The following is a 16,776-nucleotide window of genomic DNA, read 5'->3' as shown; positions in this document are numbered from 1 at the left end:
AATTAGAAGCAGTTGGAACAACCCAAATATACAGATCAATTATTTCAGTTTTCAGTAGTTCATTCCCTTTGCTATTCACATTTTAGGGTGTTATTCATAAATCTTATATTTTGAAGTGCAGTGTATTGACTAATGCTTTGCTATACTTGTAATGATTGAAAAGTAACAAATGTGTGTTTTTCATTAAATAAACCCTGTTATACTTTTTACATGCAGCTGAAAAAGTGTTAGAATACAGTTTTGGTGGCACTTATTTTTTCCTCCTGAATTTTAGATTCCCTCCCCCATTCCTTCAAAATTCTAAATTTGAGTGAACAGATTTTTCTACTTCTGTTCCCCTGAATAGAAGGAGATGCTGGAAACTTTCAGCAATTGTTCTTAATCCTTAGCTAAACAGTCAGTGAAGTCTGAGGGGGAAGCTCATCTATATGGGAGGAAACCAGGTTTCATCGCCCTTTGCTCTCACACTCTCCCAGAGATTCTTTTCTGTGTACTGTAAGCAATTGATTAGAAAAAGTTAGCTTCTGAAACATAGCTTTTTGAGTCTTACAAATCACTTCCTGTCAGAATTCCTGCACACTGTGGAAGCTTGGATGCAAAAATCATGGAGAGAATTAGTTATAAATAAGGCAGAAGGTGCTTAGTTTCTTCATACTAAGTATGAAGGAACTGGTTCTTAAGTAGAACTACCGTGTGGCTTTCCTGTAGACTTGTAGTTGCCAGCCACTGTATGAATGCAACAGAAAATTATTGAGAAGTTTGCCTCTGGAATCCAAAGTAAGGCATTGACCAGAATACTTCTATTAACCAGTTTCCCCCCTATGGTGAACTGATCAGAGTATCAGTCTTGGGTGGAGATACTGGTGGAAGGGGTTGTGGAACAAACCTCTTGTGTATCTAATGTGCTAAAACAAAAAAGCCAGGAGCAGATGACAGTCGCCCAGAAGCTGAAAAAGGGTTGACTTCTGAACTAAGTGAATAACTAACTGCAGTGTAAAGCCTCGTCACTTCATCAGTGCCTGAAGATAATTTTTATATATAGAATAATTAAATGGGGAAATGTCAGCTCAGTATCAGTGAGCTGCTAGGAGGGGAATGAAGAAACTCCTTATGGCATGGTTACCCCATCTGTAATAGTGTGCATAGTTCTCGTTCCCAGATCTCAAAACGTAGCTAATAAAAACATCAGACAGTTTCTGTGTGAGAAGTTGCTGATAAAGTATGTTTTCATCAGTAAATATGAGAGAAGTTTATAACATTGTGAACAGTGTAGCAGATGATTCTTTCTTGCAGTGTAAGAAGCAGGGAGACAGGAAATAAACAAGAAAAACAGGTGACAGAGAAATCAGGATGAAATTGTTTTCCTATCAGTCTGTAATTAAGCTGTGAAACTTCTTGCTGTAGCACCTTGTAGATGCTAAAAGATTTAGGGCAAATTCATGGAAGAAAATACAGTCAAGATTATTAAGTAAGACAAAGTAAGTCTTCCAGCGAAAGTCATTGAGCTAAAAATCTTTGGAAGCTGGAAAAACGTTCTGCAAATAGTAGTACAGTACTCTGCTCTTCTCTGGGCATATTTGCAGGGCCAGATGGGATTTGGGTAAAGTGGATTTTTATTCTGACCCTATACAACTGTTCTTAGTTACTTTTACTTTTAAAATTAAGCTTATTAACAGGATCAGAAGAATTGAACAGTTTTAAAACCCTGGCATAAAATCAGGGAGTCCATCTTTTAAACTGAAGCTGCAGGGAAGATAAACCCAAGAGAACGCTGGATTATGCATGCAATTGAGAGGGTGCATAGCAGCTATTATGATAATGTGGCTTCACCTTATTAAGAAGACAACTACGATTTCATATACTGTGGATCCATATAATAGAAATATAAAAATGCAAAATATTAGGGAACTTTCTCTTTTGTTCTGATTTTGTTTGAGGCTAAGATTGAGCTGACATCCTGTTGCACACAGTGGTTGTAAGAAACTGGGATTGACAATATTAAAAAATGTTGTGACCCCTCTGCCCCCCTGCAGTAACTGTTGATGTCTCAAGGCATTTACTCAGCTGATTCTTTGCCATTTTAGGGTATACCATTCCAGGAAATTCTCCAAATGCAGCATTGCAGAATACAAAGAGTTCTTACTTCGTGGTGGAGGTGCATGCCTTTTCAACAGGCCAACAAAGGTAATAAATATGTTTGTAGTCAGCGCATCTGCTAAATTTATCCAGATGTCTAGGCAGGTATTTTCTTGACATTCCTTGCAAGCAGCTGACTGTTCATTCCAATAACATTTCAAATTAATTTCAAGAGGAATGCAGCTTTTTTTCCATCAATTCTTCATGCTCAAATAATGACAGATATTACAGATGCTTTTTTTTTCACAGCCAGGTACACCCCCATTCAGCATAAATGCACTACTACTTAAGAGGGAAGTAGTGTAAAATGAATCCAGAAGTGAGGTTGTAATGCATGCTCCACGTATACTTAATTCTTGGACTTTTTGCCTAAGGCTGTTAAAAAGAATGTCAGTTACCACACCAAGAATTAGAAATCAATAGTTTACTTCATACAGACAGTAGCAGCTTGTGGTTGTTCTCAAAGTTATCTTAATTTCCTTTCAGATGTACATCTAGCAAGCTCTAATTTATAACTGTTTCCTTACACCATCCACTGCTTTTTCCACCTAAAAAATTATCACTATCATATTTTTTGCTAAGGCAATATTAGCATGACATCCTTCTAAAGCTGAATTATATAAACAAATTCAATGTGGCTCTTTTTGCAAAGTAAGACCAATCCAAAGTATTAATATTCCACTTAATCATGGTGTCAAACATGCTGTCCTTGTAGAATTTAGTACCACGTGAGCCTATTGGGCTGTTCTGTTTACTGTGCTGAATGCCTTGGCAGACCACCACCTTGCACAATTAACCAAAACGATTTTGCTTGTTAGAGTGTTTTTCAGTCTTTTCCCAGGGTAGCAAGCTTTGCTTATGGAATAAGAATGTAAGAATTCGTACAAGAAAGAGTGAGCAAGGAGAAAAGCAAACACAGCTTCATTTTCTGATGCTGGCTGTCGAGCAAGATAATGTGAACAAGTTGTCAAATTGACTGTATTTAGAATAGAAATCTGGTTTACTTAATGAAAATGGTCCCAGGAGAACAATTGAATTGTTACCTCTGTCAGTTTTTCATGGCTTTGAAACTGAAGTACGTTGCAGGGAAGGGGAAGAGGGGCGGAAATTATACAATATGAGGTTAGGCAGAAAATGCTGTGTTTAATATTCAGGTAAATAAAACGTAGTTGTGTTAAGCAGTCACCATGATGTAATTCTTAATCATAACATTTTGGTTATGCTCTGACATGTATGTGAACATTTGATGGTTCCTGATAAATGCCATAGGAAATTTGTGTGTTCTATTACTTCCTTGCATTTCTCTGGTTGACCCTGTTTTTATTTTCCTATGGGCTGCTGGTCAGGTAACCAGGTCTGTCTGATGGCGAATTGAATTTCAGGTTCAGAATAAGAGGTCTTGCTGTTTCCACGGAAGCTTGGTAGTAACAGTGGCTTATAGAGAAAAACATAAGTTTTCTAAACAAGACTGTTAGTGAAGAAGAGTACATACAAGTGTATGTATGTAGTAGTGTAGCTTTGCTTCTGGCACCCAAAATTATAGGTGCTATTGATTACCTATGTAGTTTATGCAACCATAGTAAAATGTTTTCGTTCTTTTTGATTAGGAATTATGATTCCTCCCCCCTGCCCAAAGTACCAAAGTAGAATTTTATCCAAGTTTATAACTAATTTGTGTTCTATTATATGTTTTACATTTCATATCTTGATAATCCTCAACAGCTGTATTGCCACTAACCCCATGCAGAAAGAACATGTTTACTCGCATCTTTCACCCTTATTTAGCTGCAGATTTATGTTCTTATTTTAACTTGTTAACTTCTACCTTCTTGTTTCAACCACGTTCTAGTGATGAACGTGTTTGTGGTGCTAATAGCTCAGTTTAGTTGGGGATTCCTCATATTCTTACAGGACTTTAAAGCAGAATTTTTACATTGAAAACAGGCACAGTTTTTGCAAAATTATTTCTGACAAGACTGAAAAATATCTTAAATTACCATTAATCATTATTATGATATGTGAAACCGGAATAGAATCTATACCATCCTGAACTCTAGGACTTACCTGTATTGTATACATCTGGTTCGAGGATTAACTGTTTAGCACTGTCTGTATGTGGTTGTTATTCTGATTTACTAATAAGGCACACAGAACTTACTTTTGGCAGTATTTCTTAATGTTTATTACTTTCATGCACATGTTACACTGGAATAGATGGGAGCTAATTGCGTGAGCATGTGTGTGTACCTGCACAGATCCCAGAGATCTTACTGCTGACTGGTTTCTTGAAGGAATCGTCGAAGAAATGGGAGTCCATAGAATAGGAACAAAGTTCAGATATTATCTCCTTGAGTATTATTTTATTGTCTTTCTGATTATCATGATTTTCTGAAATCAGTATTCTCCTAAAGAGGGTTAGCTTTCAGTTTTATACAACTTTCATGACTGAACAGTTTTGACTAGCAGCAGTTGAAATCATTCTGCCTTCCCCATTGCAGTATCACAGCATGTATATTCTCTGAGAACATGTTTCCATGGCATGGTGGAAACGGGCTATGTGGGACAGAAAACTCATTTGATGCTAGTTTTAATCTTACAGGCTGGGGATCTTTTTTGCTTTCAGCTTTTTGAAACCACTGAGTGTGGAAACGGATATGTAGAAGCAGGAGAAGAATGTGATTGCGGTTTCCGAATGGCAAGTAGAGTATATATTACTCCACAAGTATATATTACAAGTATATACTACTCAAGTATATATTAGTCCACAAGTCTTATTTTTCTTACAAAATATAGTCAGGTAAGTTACATGATTGGTAAGGGAGGGGGAAAGGTTATGGAAGTGAATTTGTTTTGCCTGTTGTTTGGAAACAGCTTTGTTAAAGGACTGTGTTAAAACATTTTCGCAAGTGATAATGAGTGCAAAGATAGATTGTCCTCTGAATGGTTCCTGTTACGCAGGTGACAAGGTGTAGCTGCTTTCCAGCAAGTTTTGAATTATTTGTGTACCTGGAGTGGTAGATTCCTTATCAATGCTTACAGATAGATGCCTGGGTTTGGACAGAATAAGTAAACTGTTGGGTTTTTCTCTATTTTGGAAATATTCCATTTTTTTTCAAACCTGCCCTGTAGATTTGAGTCCTAGTTCTAATATTTAAAGAGAATGGCACCCATAATTAGGGTCCTTAATCTTTTTTCCTGCATTCTGAGCAATTTGGCTAAGCAGCTTGCATTTGGCACAGGCTGTTCCACACCTGTTAAGAAGTTTCCAAAGGTGTGAATGCCCTTGTTGCTATAGCATATTTGTCACTGTTTTACCTTTAGTATCTGAGCATTGCAAATATTCTTCTAGCTGATAATTCCAACTCATCAGTGCTGAACTGAATCTTTTGTCTGCTGGTACCTAATAGTTTGTTGGAAAGATTGTGAAGAAAATTGTTACTTACAATGGAAAACTAAATTTTGCTTAATATTTTCTTCAGGAGTGCTATGCAGATTGTTGTAAGAAGTGCTCTCTTTCTAATGGAGCTCACTGTAGTGATGGACCCTGCTGTAATACATCATGTCTTGTGAGTGTTGCTGCAGTATATCATTGTTCTGTCCATTGTCCGTGGCAGTCCTATGCAGCTTGTTATAGTTCAAAGTGTGTTTTATGTAGAATGAAAAGGAACAGCTTATGTAGACCTAATCTTAGACCTGAACTATATTCTTCATTTTCTAGTTTTTCCCACGGGGCTATGACTGTCGATACGCAGTGAATGAATGTGATATTGCAGAGTTCTGCACTGGGGATTCTGGCCAGGTATGTATGCAGAAGCTTTCTCTGCTTCACTGTTGATGTATGCTTGCACTCATTTTCATATCAGTTTAAGAAGAAAAATCCAGATTAGCAAACTGCACACTCATATGCCCAAAATAACTGCAGCAGGTTATTTTTTAATCCTAACAAAACCTTTTAAACAAAAGAATAAAATATCATAACTCAAAATTAATCTAAGTGGACTCAAAATATTACCTCTGTAGGTTTATTTGGTTTTTCAAACTTGTGGGGTTTTGTGTATCTATCTGTGTAGTATTTGTGTCAGACATCCTCCTTTACTCTTTGTCTGGTCTATAGTGTAGGTACTAAGAATATATATCAAATGTGAATGGAATCAAATGGAATAAGGGTAAGCTTTTATTAGACAAAATATTTTAAAATATGAACATAGGAAACTATAACCGAGTATCAAATTATTTAAGTCGGAAAAGACCCTTAATATCATTGTGTCCCAGTGTCTACCACTAAACCACCACTAAGCATCACCTACAAAATGTCTTTTAAATATCTCCAGGGATGGTGACCCAACCACTTCCTTGAGCAGCCTGTTTCAATGCCTGACAATCCTTTCAGTGAGGGAACTTTACCTAATCTAAACCTCCCCTGGCACAACCTGAGGCTGTTTCCTTTCATCCTATCACTTGCTACTTGGGAGAACAAACTGACACCCATCTTATTACAACCTCCTTTTAGGTAGTTGTAGAAAGTGATAAGGTCTCCCCTGAGTCTCCTTTTCTCCAGGCTAAGCAACCCAGTTCCCTCAGCCACTCCTTGTAAGACTTGTATAAAGGGTTCTGTTTTTTAAGAGTGTGCACAGGTATTGGAATTTTAAGTCTTTCTTACATGTTTCCCTTAAACATTTGGCTAATACTCAAAAGCATGGGAATAAACAGCAACCAGAATACTTGTTTTAACTCGAGTTCTTTTCAACAGACAACTTTATGTACATCTTCCATTTTCACAGCAATTTTGATTTAGGTAATATATGCTCCTTTTCAACACTGAGTATTTAGCTTCAGGGCTATATAAGAGCTTTGTAGCTCTGCTGCAGTAATTTACTGCATCAAGTTCTTAGCTTTGAAGAAATAAGATTCAGGATAGATCACGTCTCTTTCTGTGCCTTGGCTGTAATTATAGATGCCAATAAATTAACAGTAACCTCTTTTTATATTACCATGTGAGACATCCACATTTACAGATAAGTAGCTATTGCTGATATTTTATTGTAAAACTTTTATTCTGTATATGGAGCATTCTTAATGGGAGGGAAAAGGGCTTTCTTCAGCTAGAAAGGCTGCCCTCAAAGTATTGGCTAGCAGCATACCCTTTCCAAATCTTCACAGGTCCATTTTGATGAGGAAAAGCTTTGAGAATAGGCTGCTCCTAGCTTCTTCATGTGCCAAGAGAACATCACAACATCATAAAAACCCCTACACCTCTATAAGCAATAGACTGGTAGGCTACAACTGGTTGCTCACTCACTCTTAGTGGAACTGTGCTGAATGCAGTGGCAGTGTTGCAAACATGGCCCTACTACAAGCTGCCAAATACCCTGTTACTGAACACATTTGTTTTGCTTGTCATTTTACATGACCTCCTTAATTTATACTTGAAATATGCAGAAAGTTAACCAAACATTGTATTTCATGGCTGATGATGTTCATTTTTTCATTTGTATTTGTAGCTATAAAGATTCATGCACTAATTATGTTACATTATATTGTGCAGTTGTCATCTAAATCCATTAAAATTCCATATGTGATCCTTTGTATTATTACAGTACACATGATAAGAAAATTGTCACTGTTTTTCAGTGTCCACCAAATCTTCATAAGCAAGATGGATATGCCTGTGATTCTAATCAGGTATGCAGTGTTTAAAAATCCCTGCACAGCAGTAAATAGAAATCAACCATATACAAGAATACAAGGTTTTGGTTTTGTTTAGGTTTTTTTTAATCCTGTCTTCAATATTTATGTATTTTGTCTTTTGGACATCACTGTTGCTTGTGCTTTATGCAGTCGATGAACACTGACTAATAACTTAGAGTAAAATCTGCTTGGCATCCTTACATTTGCATATTTAGCTTTTATTACACTCCATGTTAACAAATTCTTTGTATCTACATAAATGAGGCTATAAAGCAGTTGCTGAAATGTCAGTACATGTTAGGCACCAACTTTGAGAATCTGGGCAAAATGTGTACTCAATTTACCCAAATTCATGAAAATTACCTCCCAATCTGCATGTGAAGGATCAAAATGAGACATTTGTTGAGGGAGGGGAACAAATGAAATGGTACTCAGTTCTCATTGCTAACATGTTGTGTTTTGTTTAGGGTCGTTGCTATAATGGTGAATGCAAGACAAGAGATAATCAATGCAAATATATCTGGGGATCTAGTAGGTTGACTTTAACTACCTTAAAATGTATTTTATTTCTGGTTCATTCCTGTGTTTTGTGTTTTTAGGATGTTATTTTTTGTTCCTGCCACTGTAACTTAAAGTAAGTTTTCTGCTCATTAGAGTAGACTGCAGTGAGATCCCGTGGCTTGATGGCCAAGTGAAATTTCATGTCTGGGAGTGATGACAGTGAGATAGTTCTGACATGATGTCGTTGCAGACATAGGTAGGGCAGCAAATGCTGGACTCTGGTGGAACTGGATGAGAAAGCATACAAAATATTGACAACTTTGAGTTATTGTTACTCAGGGGAAAAAATATTGGTTTGAGGATTTATTTTTTTTTTGTATAGTTCAAAATGGATGCTTTTTTGTTTTTTTTAATGGCAGTTACCAATTCCATTATCCCAGCAGTGGTTCATGCTAAAGCTGCTTCACCTTGTCTGTCTTTGCTATACCATCCTATAAGTCAAGAAAATTCAATCATTGGTGTGAATTTAAATATACACAGTATGAATTAAAGCCCAGAGGTGCTGAGCAAAATAGAACTGCAGTTGCAATGGATTTTGGCTTCTTGCAGCTGAGAGGGGATAAATTTTCTGAGTAATGACTTTGAGGAAGTTCAGCAGAGCAGAACTATCAGGATGTCCTGTCCTCTGGCACTTCATACCTTTTTGTGCTTTTTGTCTAATCATAACTGCCATTGCTGACACTGCCTGTTTGAGGCAGAAGAATCATTCCATTCTGGGGAAGATGTGAGAGAAAGAATATAATTTTACCATTTATTGTCTTGTACGATACAAAAGATGCTATATAACTGTAAAATTGGATAGATTTGTCTTTATGCTGCCATCTTTCATTTTTTGGTAATAGGCACTAAAAGGCAATATCTGTTTTTATTAACTAATTACTTCATATCTTATGCAATTATGTTTTAAAATATTTGGTTTCCTTCTGTACAGGTGATTTTACTGAAACTCCTCTGTCTTATTTACGTTTAGTATTTGATCTTAGAACCACAGAATAGTTAGGGTTGGAAAGGACCTTATGATCATCAAGTTCCAACCCCCCTGCCATGGGCAGGGACACCTCACACTAAACCACGTCACCCAAGGCTCTGTCCAACCTGGCCTTGAACACCGCTAGGGATGGAGCATTCACAACTTCCTTGGGCAACCCATTCCAGTGCCTCACCACCCTCACAGTAAAGAACTTCTTCCTTATATCCAATCTAAACTTCCCCTGTTTAAGTTTTAACCCATTACCCCTTGTCCTATCACTACAGTCTCTAATGAAGAGTCCCTCTCCAGCATCCCTATAGGCCCCCTTCAGATACTGGAAGGCTGCTATGAGGTCTCCACGCAGCCTTCTCTTCTCCAGGCTGAACAACCCCAACTTCCTCAGCCTATCTTCATACGGGAGGTGCTCCAGTCCCCTGATCTTCCTCATGGCCCTTCTCTGGACTTGCTCCAACAGTTCCATGTCCTTTTTATGTTGAGGACACCAGAACTACGCACAATACTCCAAGTGAGGTCTCACGAGAACAGAGTAGAGGGGCAGGATCACCTCCTTTGACCTGCTGGTCACGCTCCTTTTGATGCAGCCCAGGATACGGTTGGCTTCCTCTAGAACTGGCTTTTTTTCAACTGATTTTTAGAAAAAAAAGAAGACCTTGTTTGTTAAATAATTGTGGTTTAAACCGTTTAGTTCAAATTTCCACTCCTAGAGAGCAGTAGAAGTTACACTCTGACCGTTCAACCTTGGTTTTCTCTATGAAGTCTCCAAACAGAAAATAAAATAAACATTTATTTGATGTCAGAACATACACTTATGATATACGTAATTTGTAAAATCTTTGGTCTGCGGAAAGACAGATTGGGAATAATTGCAGTGAAAACAGTTAGAGTAAATGTATGTGCAGCTGTTTTGAAGTGAACAAAATTAGAGCACAGATAAATTTAAGTGCAGGAGACAATATCGACACTGTGGAAACTGTTTTTTACTTTTAAAGTTCAAGCAAATTTTGGCCACTGAGCATTGTTTAAGAAAAGCCTTCTGTAGGTATTGCAGTTCAGTCTGCTGGGATCCCATTGGAGTCACTGGAAAATACCATCTGTGTATGTACATATGTGGTTAGATATGTGTTTTGTGTTAAAAGCATAGAGAACTGCTGCAATAACTCTTGCAGGTTTTCAGAGCTGTGATGGTGTCAGTGGAAATTATCTCCTTTTTCACCAACAGAGTCTTCAGGATCTGACAAATTTTGTTACGAAAAGCTTAATACAGAAGGTACAAAAAAAGGAAACTGTGGAAAAGATGGAGACCGATGGATTCAGTGTAGCAAACAGTAAGTTATCTTCGTAGACATTAGTTGGGTATTGATTAATACTGGCTTAATATTGGCTACTTTTTCATGAAAGTGTCAGCAGTTTGTTTTGCCTTATTTTGGATCTTCTTTCCCTCACAAGGTTTGCATCTTGTAAAAGTTCCATTCAGACAAATCCATGGCTGACTCTACAAATACACTTATAAAGAATTCCAGGTTCTCGGAAGAATGTACTTTGACTTTAATACTTTACAAGGAGCTGGGGCAGAGGGCAGCAAACCATCACATGTTCATAATATACAAACACTTCAGATTTGGTAGGGATAAATTAGGCTGCAAATACACATGCTATTTTTACTTGCTCCGGGATTAATAACAAATTATGATATTTCAAGTGTGTTTCAACCTTTATTTTTGACCAGAGAGGACCATTAGACACTTGGATGCTCTTAGAGAAAATGGCTGATTCACTTGTATGTGAGCATGGTATTTGATGAAATTTACTTTTCAAGTTAATGGCCATTAGTGGAGAGATTTAAATTTCTCCTGATTCTCTTACTGGTTTGTAATTTTTAGGTATGCATGTAACAGTTTCAGTCTCAGAATGGTGTTTTCCTTCTTTGTCTATTTGATGTTTATCAAGTGGCTTTATTTATTACATGATTAACTTTTCAGATAGGATCATAAGGAAAGGAGTTGTGTAATGGATATTTTCTATATTTAGATTAGTGTTGTTCTGATAGGTTAAAAACTTTGTATAAAACTGGTTTTGGGTCAGTAGAGAGATGCAGAAAAATGATGCAGCTGAAGGGCCATTTAAAATGTTTTGCAGTTTTCACAAATACAGCTTCCAGCATTCATCCAGCTTCTTCTATAACTTGGGACAATTTTAAGAGGGAGAGATGGAATTTTTAACCTGATATCCTTCTATTAAAGATTGCACATACAAAATAACATCAAATGAAGCCGATTCTTTAACAAAGTTCAGGCACACACACTGCATGCTGGTGATTTTTATCATGATTCTGTTGCCCTGCAAAGGAAATAAAATTCAAATAAAAATTCAAACTCAATGTACAGCATTCAAACTGCTAGAGAGGGAAATGTAAGTTATCCTGATGTGACCAAGGTTTGTACAGTTTAACTCCTCTTAATTGCACTATATTGTAATTAGAGCATAGATAAATTTTTGGTTCATATGAACTTTTACTGGTGCATTAGCGTGAGCGATGCTTTTTGCCTCTTCTCATTTATATCAAATAATATTTTACTTCCAGACTTGTACTCTGAAAATATGTGGCTTACCATAATATATTACTTAATGTGATCAGCAGCATCATTGCCAGTCTTTTCTGTACATATACTTTGTATTATTCTAGTAACTTTTTGATTTATGTTTTCATTTCACAGTGATGTTTTCTGTGGCTTTTTGCTCTGTACTAATCTTACGAGAGTTCCACGAGTTGGCCAAGTTCAAGGAGAAATTATTCCAAACTCTTTTTATCATCAAGGACGAATAGTGGATTGCAGGTAAAAGATAATGCAAAGTTCTGACATTATTTTACTCTGTCAAACATAATTAAGACAAACATAGCTGTAAAATTCTATGACTTTTTTAGGTAATTAATATCTTACAGCTCAGCAGAATCATTATCCTGAGTGATATTTTTGATTAAAATAAAGCCTAATATTCCACATTTAAAGAGGGAAAAATGTGGGTTGTCCTCCTAATTAGCTGATTTCTCCAGTTCAGTCAGAGTTTAATGCTGAGCATTATACTTTCCTGGGGGATAAAAAGACTGTCATTTCAAAGACATATATTTTAAACATAATGATTTTGTGTCTTACATACTCGGGGAAATAGCTGTAGGGAACTGGAGGAAACTGAAGAGTTTCTTATTACAGGATAAGATGTTAAACTACAGTTCAGTTAAAAGGCAGGTAAATTTTAGCCTGCTGTGCACAATACTGGATTTGTGTTTCAAAGACATTGGTAACACTGCTGTCATACTAAGAATACTCTTTTACATAGTTAGGTCCTAAGTGAACAATGATTTCTTAAATTTCCTGTTACTCTACTAGTGTCTCAATCTCGTGAGGGTTTGGCTTTTTTTCCCATGTTTTTCTAGCACTAGTATTCCACAGTATTTGAGGGGAGAAAAATAAAAAGGGAAAAAAGCATGGCCCATCAAAGGCTATTAAAAGAACCCCAAAGCCTAAGGTGCCCTTTGTGAGTATTTAAGCCATCATCAAGACTTCTTTTTAGTCTGACTGCTGGAACACATTGTCAGTGCTGTGCACAGACAAATGATTCTGTGGACAGGCATGATTTTGTTTAATCTGTCTGTATGCCCAAATGAGAGAAGGGTCTGAGGCTTTTAGTATCTACACTGACATGTTTAATATTTTCAAAAGACTCCAGTCATAATACTAATAGTACCTTAAAACTTTTTTCTCGTAGTGGTGCTCATGTTCTTTTAGATGATGATACAGATTTAGGTTATGTGGAGGATGGAGCTCCATGCGGACCTCAGATGATGTGTCTGGACAAAAAGTGCCTGCCAATTCAGTCCTTGAACATAAGCAGCTGTCCCATTGGTTCTAATGGAAAAGTCTGTTCTGGTCATGGGGTAAGTCTGAACTGGGAGTTAGCAGCTAAGCTTCTCCAGCTGTCTCTGCTCTATCTGGTCTTAATGTACCCTGTGGAGTTCTCTGCCTGAAAGTGTTCCTAAGACCTGTTTATCTGCAAACACAAATGTTTAAATTTAGGGGAAGACTGCCATTCTGTGATGCACAGGTAAGATTTTAGGCAGCAAAGTTGTCAAATTAGTTCTGCAGTTATACCCAGTGTTGTTTTTGTTTCTAGAAAAAAAAAAAAAAAGCTTTTATATCAGTTACTGAAAGGCTTCTGTAATGTAGTACCCGTATTTCAGAGTATTTACCATCTTCAGTTAGACTTTTTCCTACATCCTGACACTTCTATGAAATTGGTCTTGGGTTCATGGAGTTATACCCCATGACTTAAGTAAAACTTAAACTGTTGTATCTCAACAGAGATTGTTCTTGGACAGATGCAGTGTGTATCATTTTGCATTCAGGCTCATTATATTCTGGTTTCTACCTGTAAGTCCATTTGTCTAAGATATGAGGTATGTTTTAATGATCTGTCTTAGCTGTAAGATTGATAAAACATTTCCACTGTGAGATTCAGTAGACAAATACTTGCCTGAGGGGCTAGACTTTATACAAGAAGGCATTTTTCTTCCTTCTTGTTATGTGCACTTGAAGATGGAGCGCTTTAGAGAAGAGGGTTACATTGAAAATCAAGAAGATAAAAATAAAATTGGAAAGTAAAATTTCTAGGAGATCTAGAAATCATCTTGGTACATTTGGAGAGTAGCATGACTGGTAAGAGAACTGTTACCTTCTTTGGGTTGCTTTGGATTATTCCAATTCATAATTTAAAAGACTACTTGAGTTGATCAGACCTACCATAGGATGTGTTTGTCTTCAACTTCCTAGCTAAGATTCTTCAGTGAATACTTTAAGAAGCAGAATGAGGTAAAAGTTAAGCTAAAAGAAAAAAATCAGAGGTAGTACTTGCTTATAATCATTAGTATGTAAGCAGTTTTCTGGTTTATTATGACCTTATATTCCAGTGTCCAAAAGACTGATTAGCTGATACCTAATGACTGACTTCACTTCTAGTCTCATAATCAAAACTTCATTCTTTGTTTTGTGTCTGTTTCTCATGTCATGTTTTCTTCCCCTTAGTAACCTCTTCTAGCAACCCATTACATGTACTTTTTAATATGGAAAGTTCATAGCTCTCAACTATTGATTTGCTACTTTAGGGCTTACCAGTTGGTTAGGTTTTCCTGTATCTGGCAAGCATATTGCCAATTTTAGTGAGTCCTAAGTCCTTTCTTAGAGGTCATTCAACTGAATATAGACATAGGAAGTACTATTTTGTCTTTCTAAAAGATAAGCAAGCACATAACATTGCTGCTTAGAAAATATTTCTGACAAAACCAATGAAAATCTTACTGGTTTTAATACATGGGAGCAAGCTGTAAATGAGAGGTTGTAAAGAATAACCATGTCTTGAACCTTTTAAACGCTAATACTTGTATTTGTTCTGGACATTCACGCTCAAAGTCCAGATAGGGTGAGTGGAGATCTAACTACACTAGATAGGGGTTTTTCTAGATGAGAATTTCTGTTATTTTTTTACATTCTATGCAGCTGTGTAGTGCACATGAAGATGAAACCACTGGGGGCCACTTCTGCTTTTCTTAGCATCTGAGTGTATTTAGAGGGTTAAAGCAAACTTTCAGGTTATTGATGTATTATACTCGTGCTAAACACTCACCGGTATTTTTACAGTATATAAATATATATAAAATATAAATAAAAATGGATAAGTTTTATACTGTGAATTAAATACCTAACTACATGTTAAAGAAATTTAATAAAATGTAGTTAAAAAACAATTGCTGTCATTTATTTTCCTTTCCAGATTTGTAGTAATGAAGCCACTTGCATTTGTAATTTCTCCTGGGCTGGGACAGACTGCAGTATTGATGATCCTATCAGGGATACTGGTAGCAAGAAGGATGAAGGACCCAAGGGTTTGTGTGATTTCAGTTTTGATGTTCTTTCAAATATTTATGACATTTTTTCTGTTGCTACATGGTAGTAGATTGTCATATAACAACCCAATATTATTGTACAGTCCTTTTTAGACCCAGACAGTAAAATTCTGCTTTGTGTAGGTGAAATAGGTCTTTCTGCTTTGAGAATGGATGAAACTTATTTTTTTTACCTAAATTTGGGGAAGATTTCAATAGGTAAGATTACGTACTTTCTGATTTTTCTTTCATCTCTTATTCTCTATTTTTTATGACCATTTTGTGATTGGAATATAAGCATAGCTCTTATTATTTCTATAATTGAGTATTTATGTTTTACTAGATGTTTCAGTTCCCTTAATTGTTCTCAGCCAATTCAGAGAACTATGGCATAAGAAAGGGAAAGGTAGAATGTGCCTGGTGAAAAAAGCTTTGGTTCCTTGAAAACAGATTTCAGTGGGAGGAAAAAGAAATAAATTAAGATTTTTAAGGACTTAAATTCTTCTCACTATCATTATTGTTTGCTCTTACATATTTAGTAGGTATTTCAACTGCATACGATGTATAAATACAAAGAGGAGCTATTGAGGAAATAATTCATCAAAACAGTTTTGCAAAGACAAAGAAAAGCACTTGAGATTCTCTCCGACTTGTCTGCCAAAGAATTTCTTTGGATTGTGCCGTCCCGTTCTTTTATGTATTTCCTGTCATCAGGACATTGTCCAATATCAGACTATATTTATCCAGTGTTATGCAGTTACAGATGAAGTTTCCAATAAACAACTGAGAAAGCCAAACAAAATTTGTCCTAGTTCCAGGTTCTTCTGTCCTTTATACAAGGCTGATGGAAAGAGGATAGAGTAATTTGAAAAATATAGCCCTTAGAGCTCAGACTCTAATGGATTACTCTTTCAAATATCCAATGTTTCAAGGGAGGGCAGGGTTTTGATATGTCCCTCCAAAATGGCTCTACTATTGTCTTGTGTGCCTTATTCTTTTGCCCCATAGCAGAATAGCTCCAGTAGACTTTTACCAAGAACTGTTGGAGAGATAATCTCAAAATAAGTTACTACTGCAAAGGAACCTCTCTAGAACAGTCCGGATTTGTATTAGGGTATCTGTGCAGGTGCTTCCTGGACACCTAACCTGTCAGTATAGAGCTGCCTGGTTTTTATCCTGCCTTGCAATACTGCTTGTCTTTCCATTTCCCATAAAAACATTCCTGACTGTGGAATGCTGCTTACACAGTCTTAAAAAACACTGTGGAAAGCAGCACTATAGAGCTCATTACTTCTGTGTGTATGTGGATGAAGAGAGCAGTATTTACACTTGTGACACTGAAAGTACATGTATTTGATATTGCTCCTTTCCACATCCTGTAGGTAAGAAATAATGCCCTCTGTAAAGAGTTCTATAAGAAACCCTTTTGTTCTATAGGAAACCTTTTGCTACACAGAAGGTACGC

The 16,776-nt window shown here is 36.6% G+C and overlaps 2 protein-coding genes across 2 annotated transcripts in view; one reads left to right on the top strand and one right to left on the bottom strand.

Moving 5' to 3' along the window:
• The window catches only part of ADAM23 (ADAM metallopeptidase domain 23), a 69,642-nt gene that overhangs the window by 40,980 nt on the left and 11,886 nt on the right, over nucleotides 1-16,776 (top strand). Inside the window, exons 15-24 of the mRNA XM_057411765.1 lie at nucleotides 2,085-2,184; nucleotides 4,760-4,831; nucleotides 5,616-5,702; nucleotides 5,855-5,935; nucleotides 7,768-7,818; nucleotides 8,292-8,355; nucleotides 10,596-10,701; nucleotides 12,091-12,210; nucleotides 13,142-13,310; nucleotides 15,200-15,311. Coding sequence (XP_057267748.1) covers nucleotides 2,085-2,184; nucleotides 4,760-4,831; nucleotides 5,616-5,702; nucleotides 5,855-5,935; nucleotides 7,768-7,818; nucleotides 8,292-8,355; nucleotides 10,596-10,701; nucleotides 12,091-12,210; nucleotides 13,142-13,310; nucleotides 15,200-15,311 — 962 coding nt within the window. The remainder of the gene's footprint in view (nucleotides 1-2,084; nucleotides 2,185-4,759; nucleotides 4,832-5,615; nucleotides 5,703-5,854; nucleotides 5,936-7,767; nucleotides 7,819-8,291; nucleotides 8,356-10,595; nucleotides 10,702-12,090; nucleotides 12,211-13,141; nucleotides 13,311-15,199; nucleotides 15,312-16,776) is intronic.
• The window catches only part of DYTN (dystrotelin), a 62,963-nt gene continuing 60,214 nt past the window's right edge, over nucleotides 14,028-16,776 (bottom strand). The window contains exon 15 of the mRNA XM_057411749.1: nucleotides 14,028-14,253. The gene's annotated coding sequence lies outside the window, so the exon portion shown is untranslated. The remainder of the gene's footprint in view (nucleotides 14,254-16,776) is intronic.

This window comes from Pezoporus wallicus, unplaced genomic scaffold (assembly GCF_028554395.1).
Source record: "Pezoporus wallicus isolate ANWC-B61680 ecotype Strahan unplaced genomic scaffold, APGP_CSIRO_Pwel_v1 contig_6732, whole genome shotgun sequence".
NCBI lineage: Eukaryota > Metazoa > Chordata > Aves > Psittaciformes > Psittacidae > Pezoporus > Pezoporus wallicus.
Note: the sequence above shows the minus strand (reverse complement) of the source record. Positions and strands in the feature narration are given on the sequence as shown.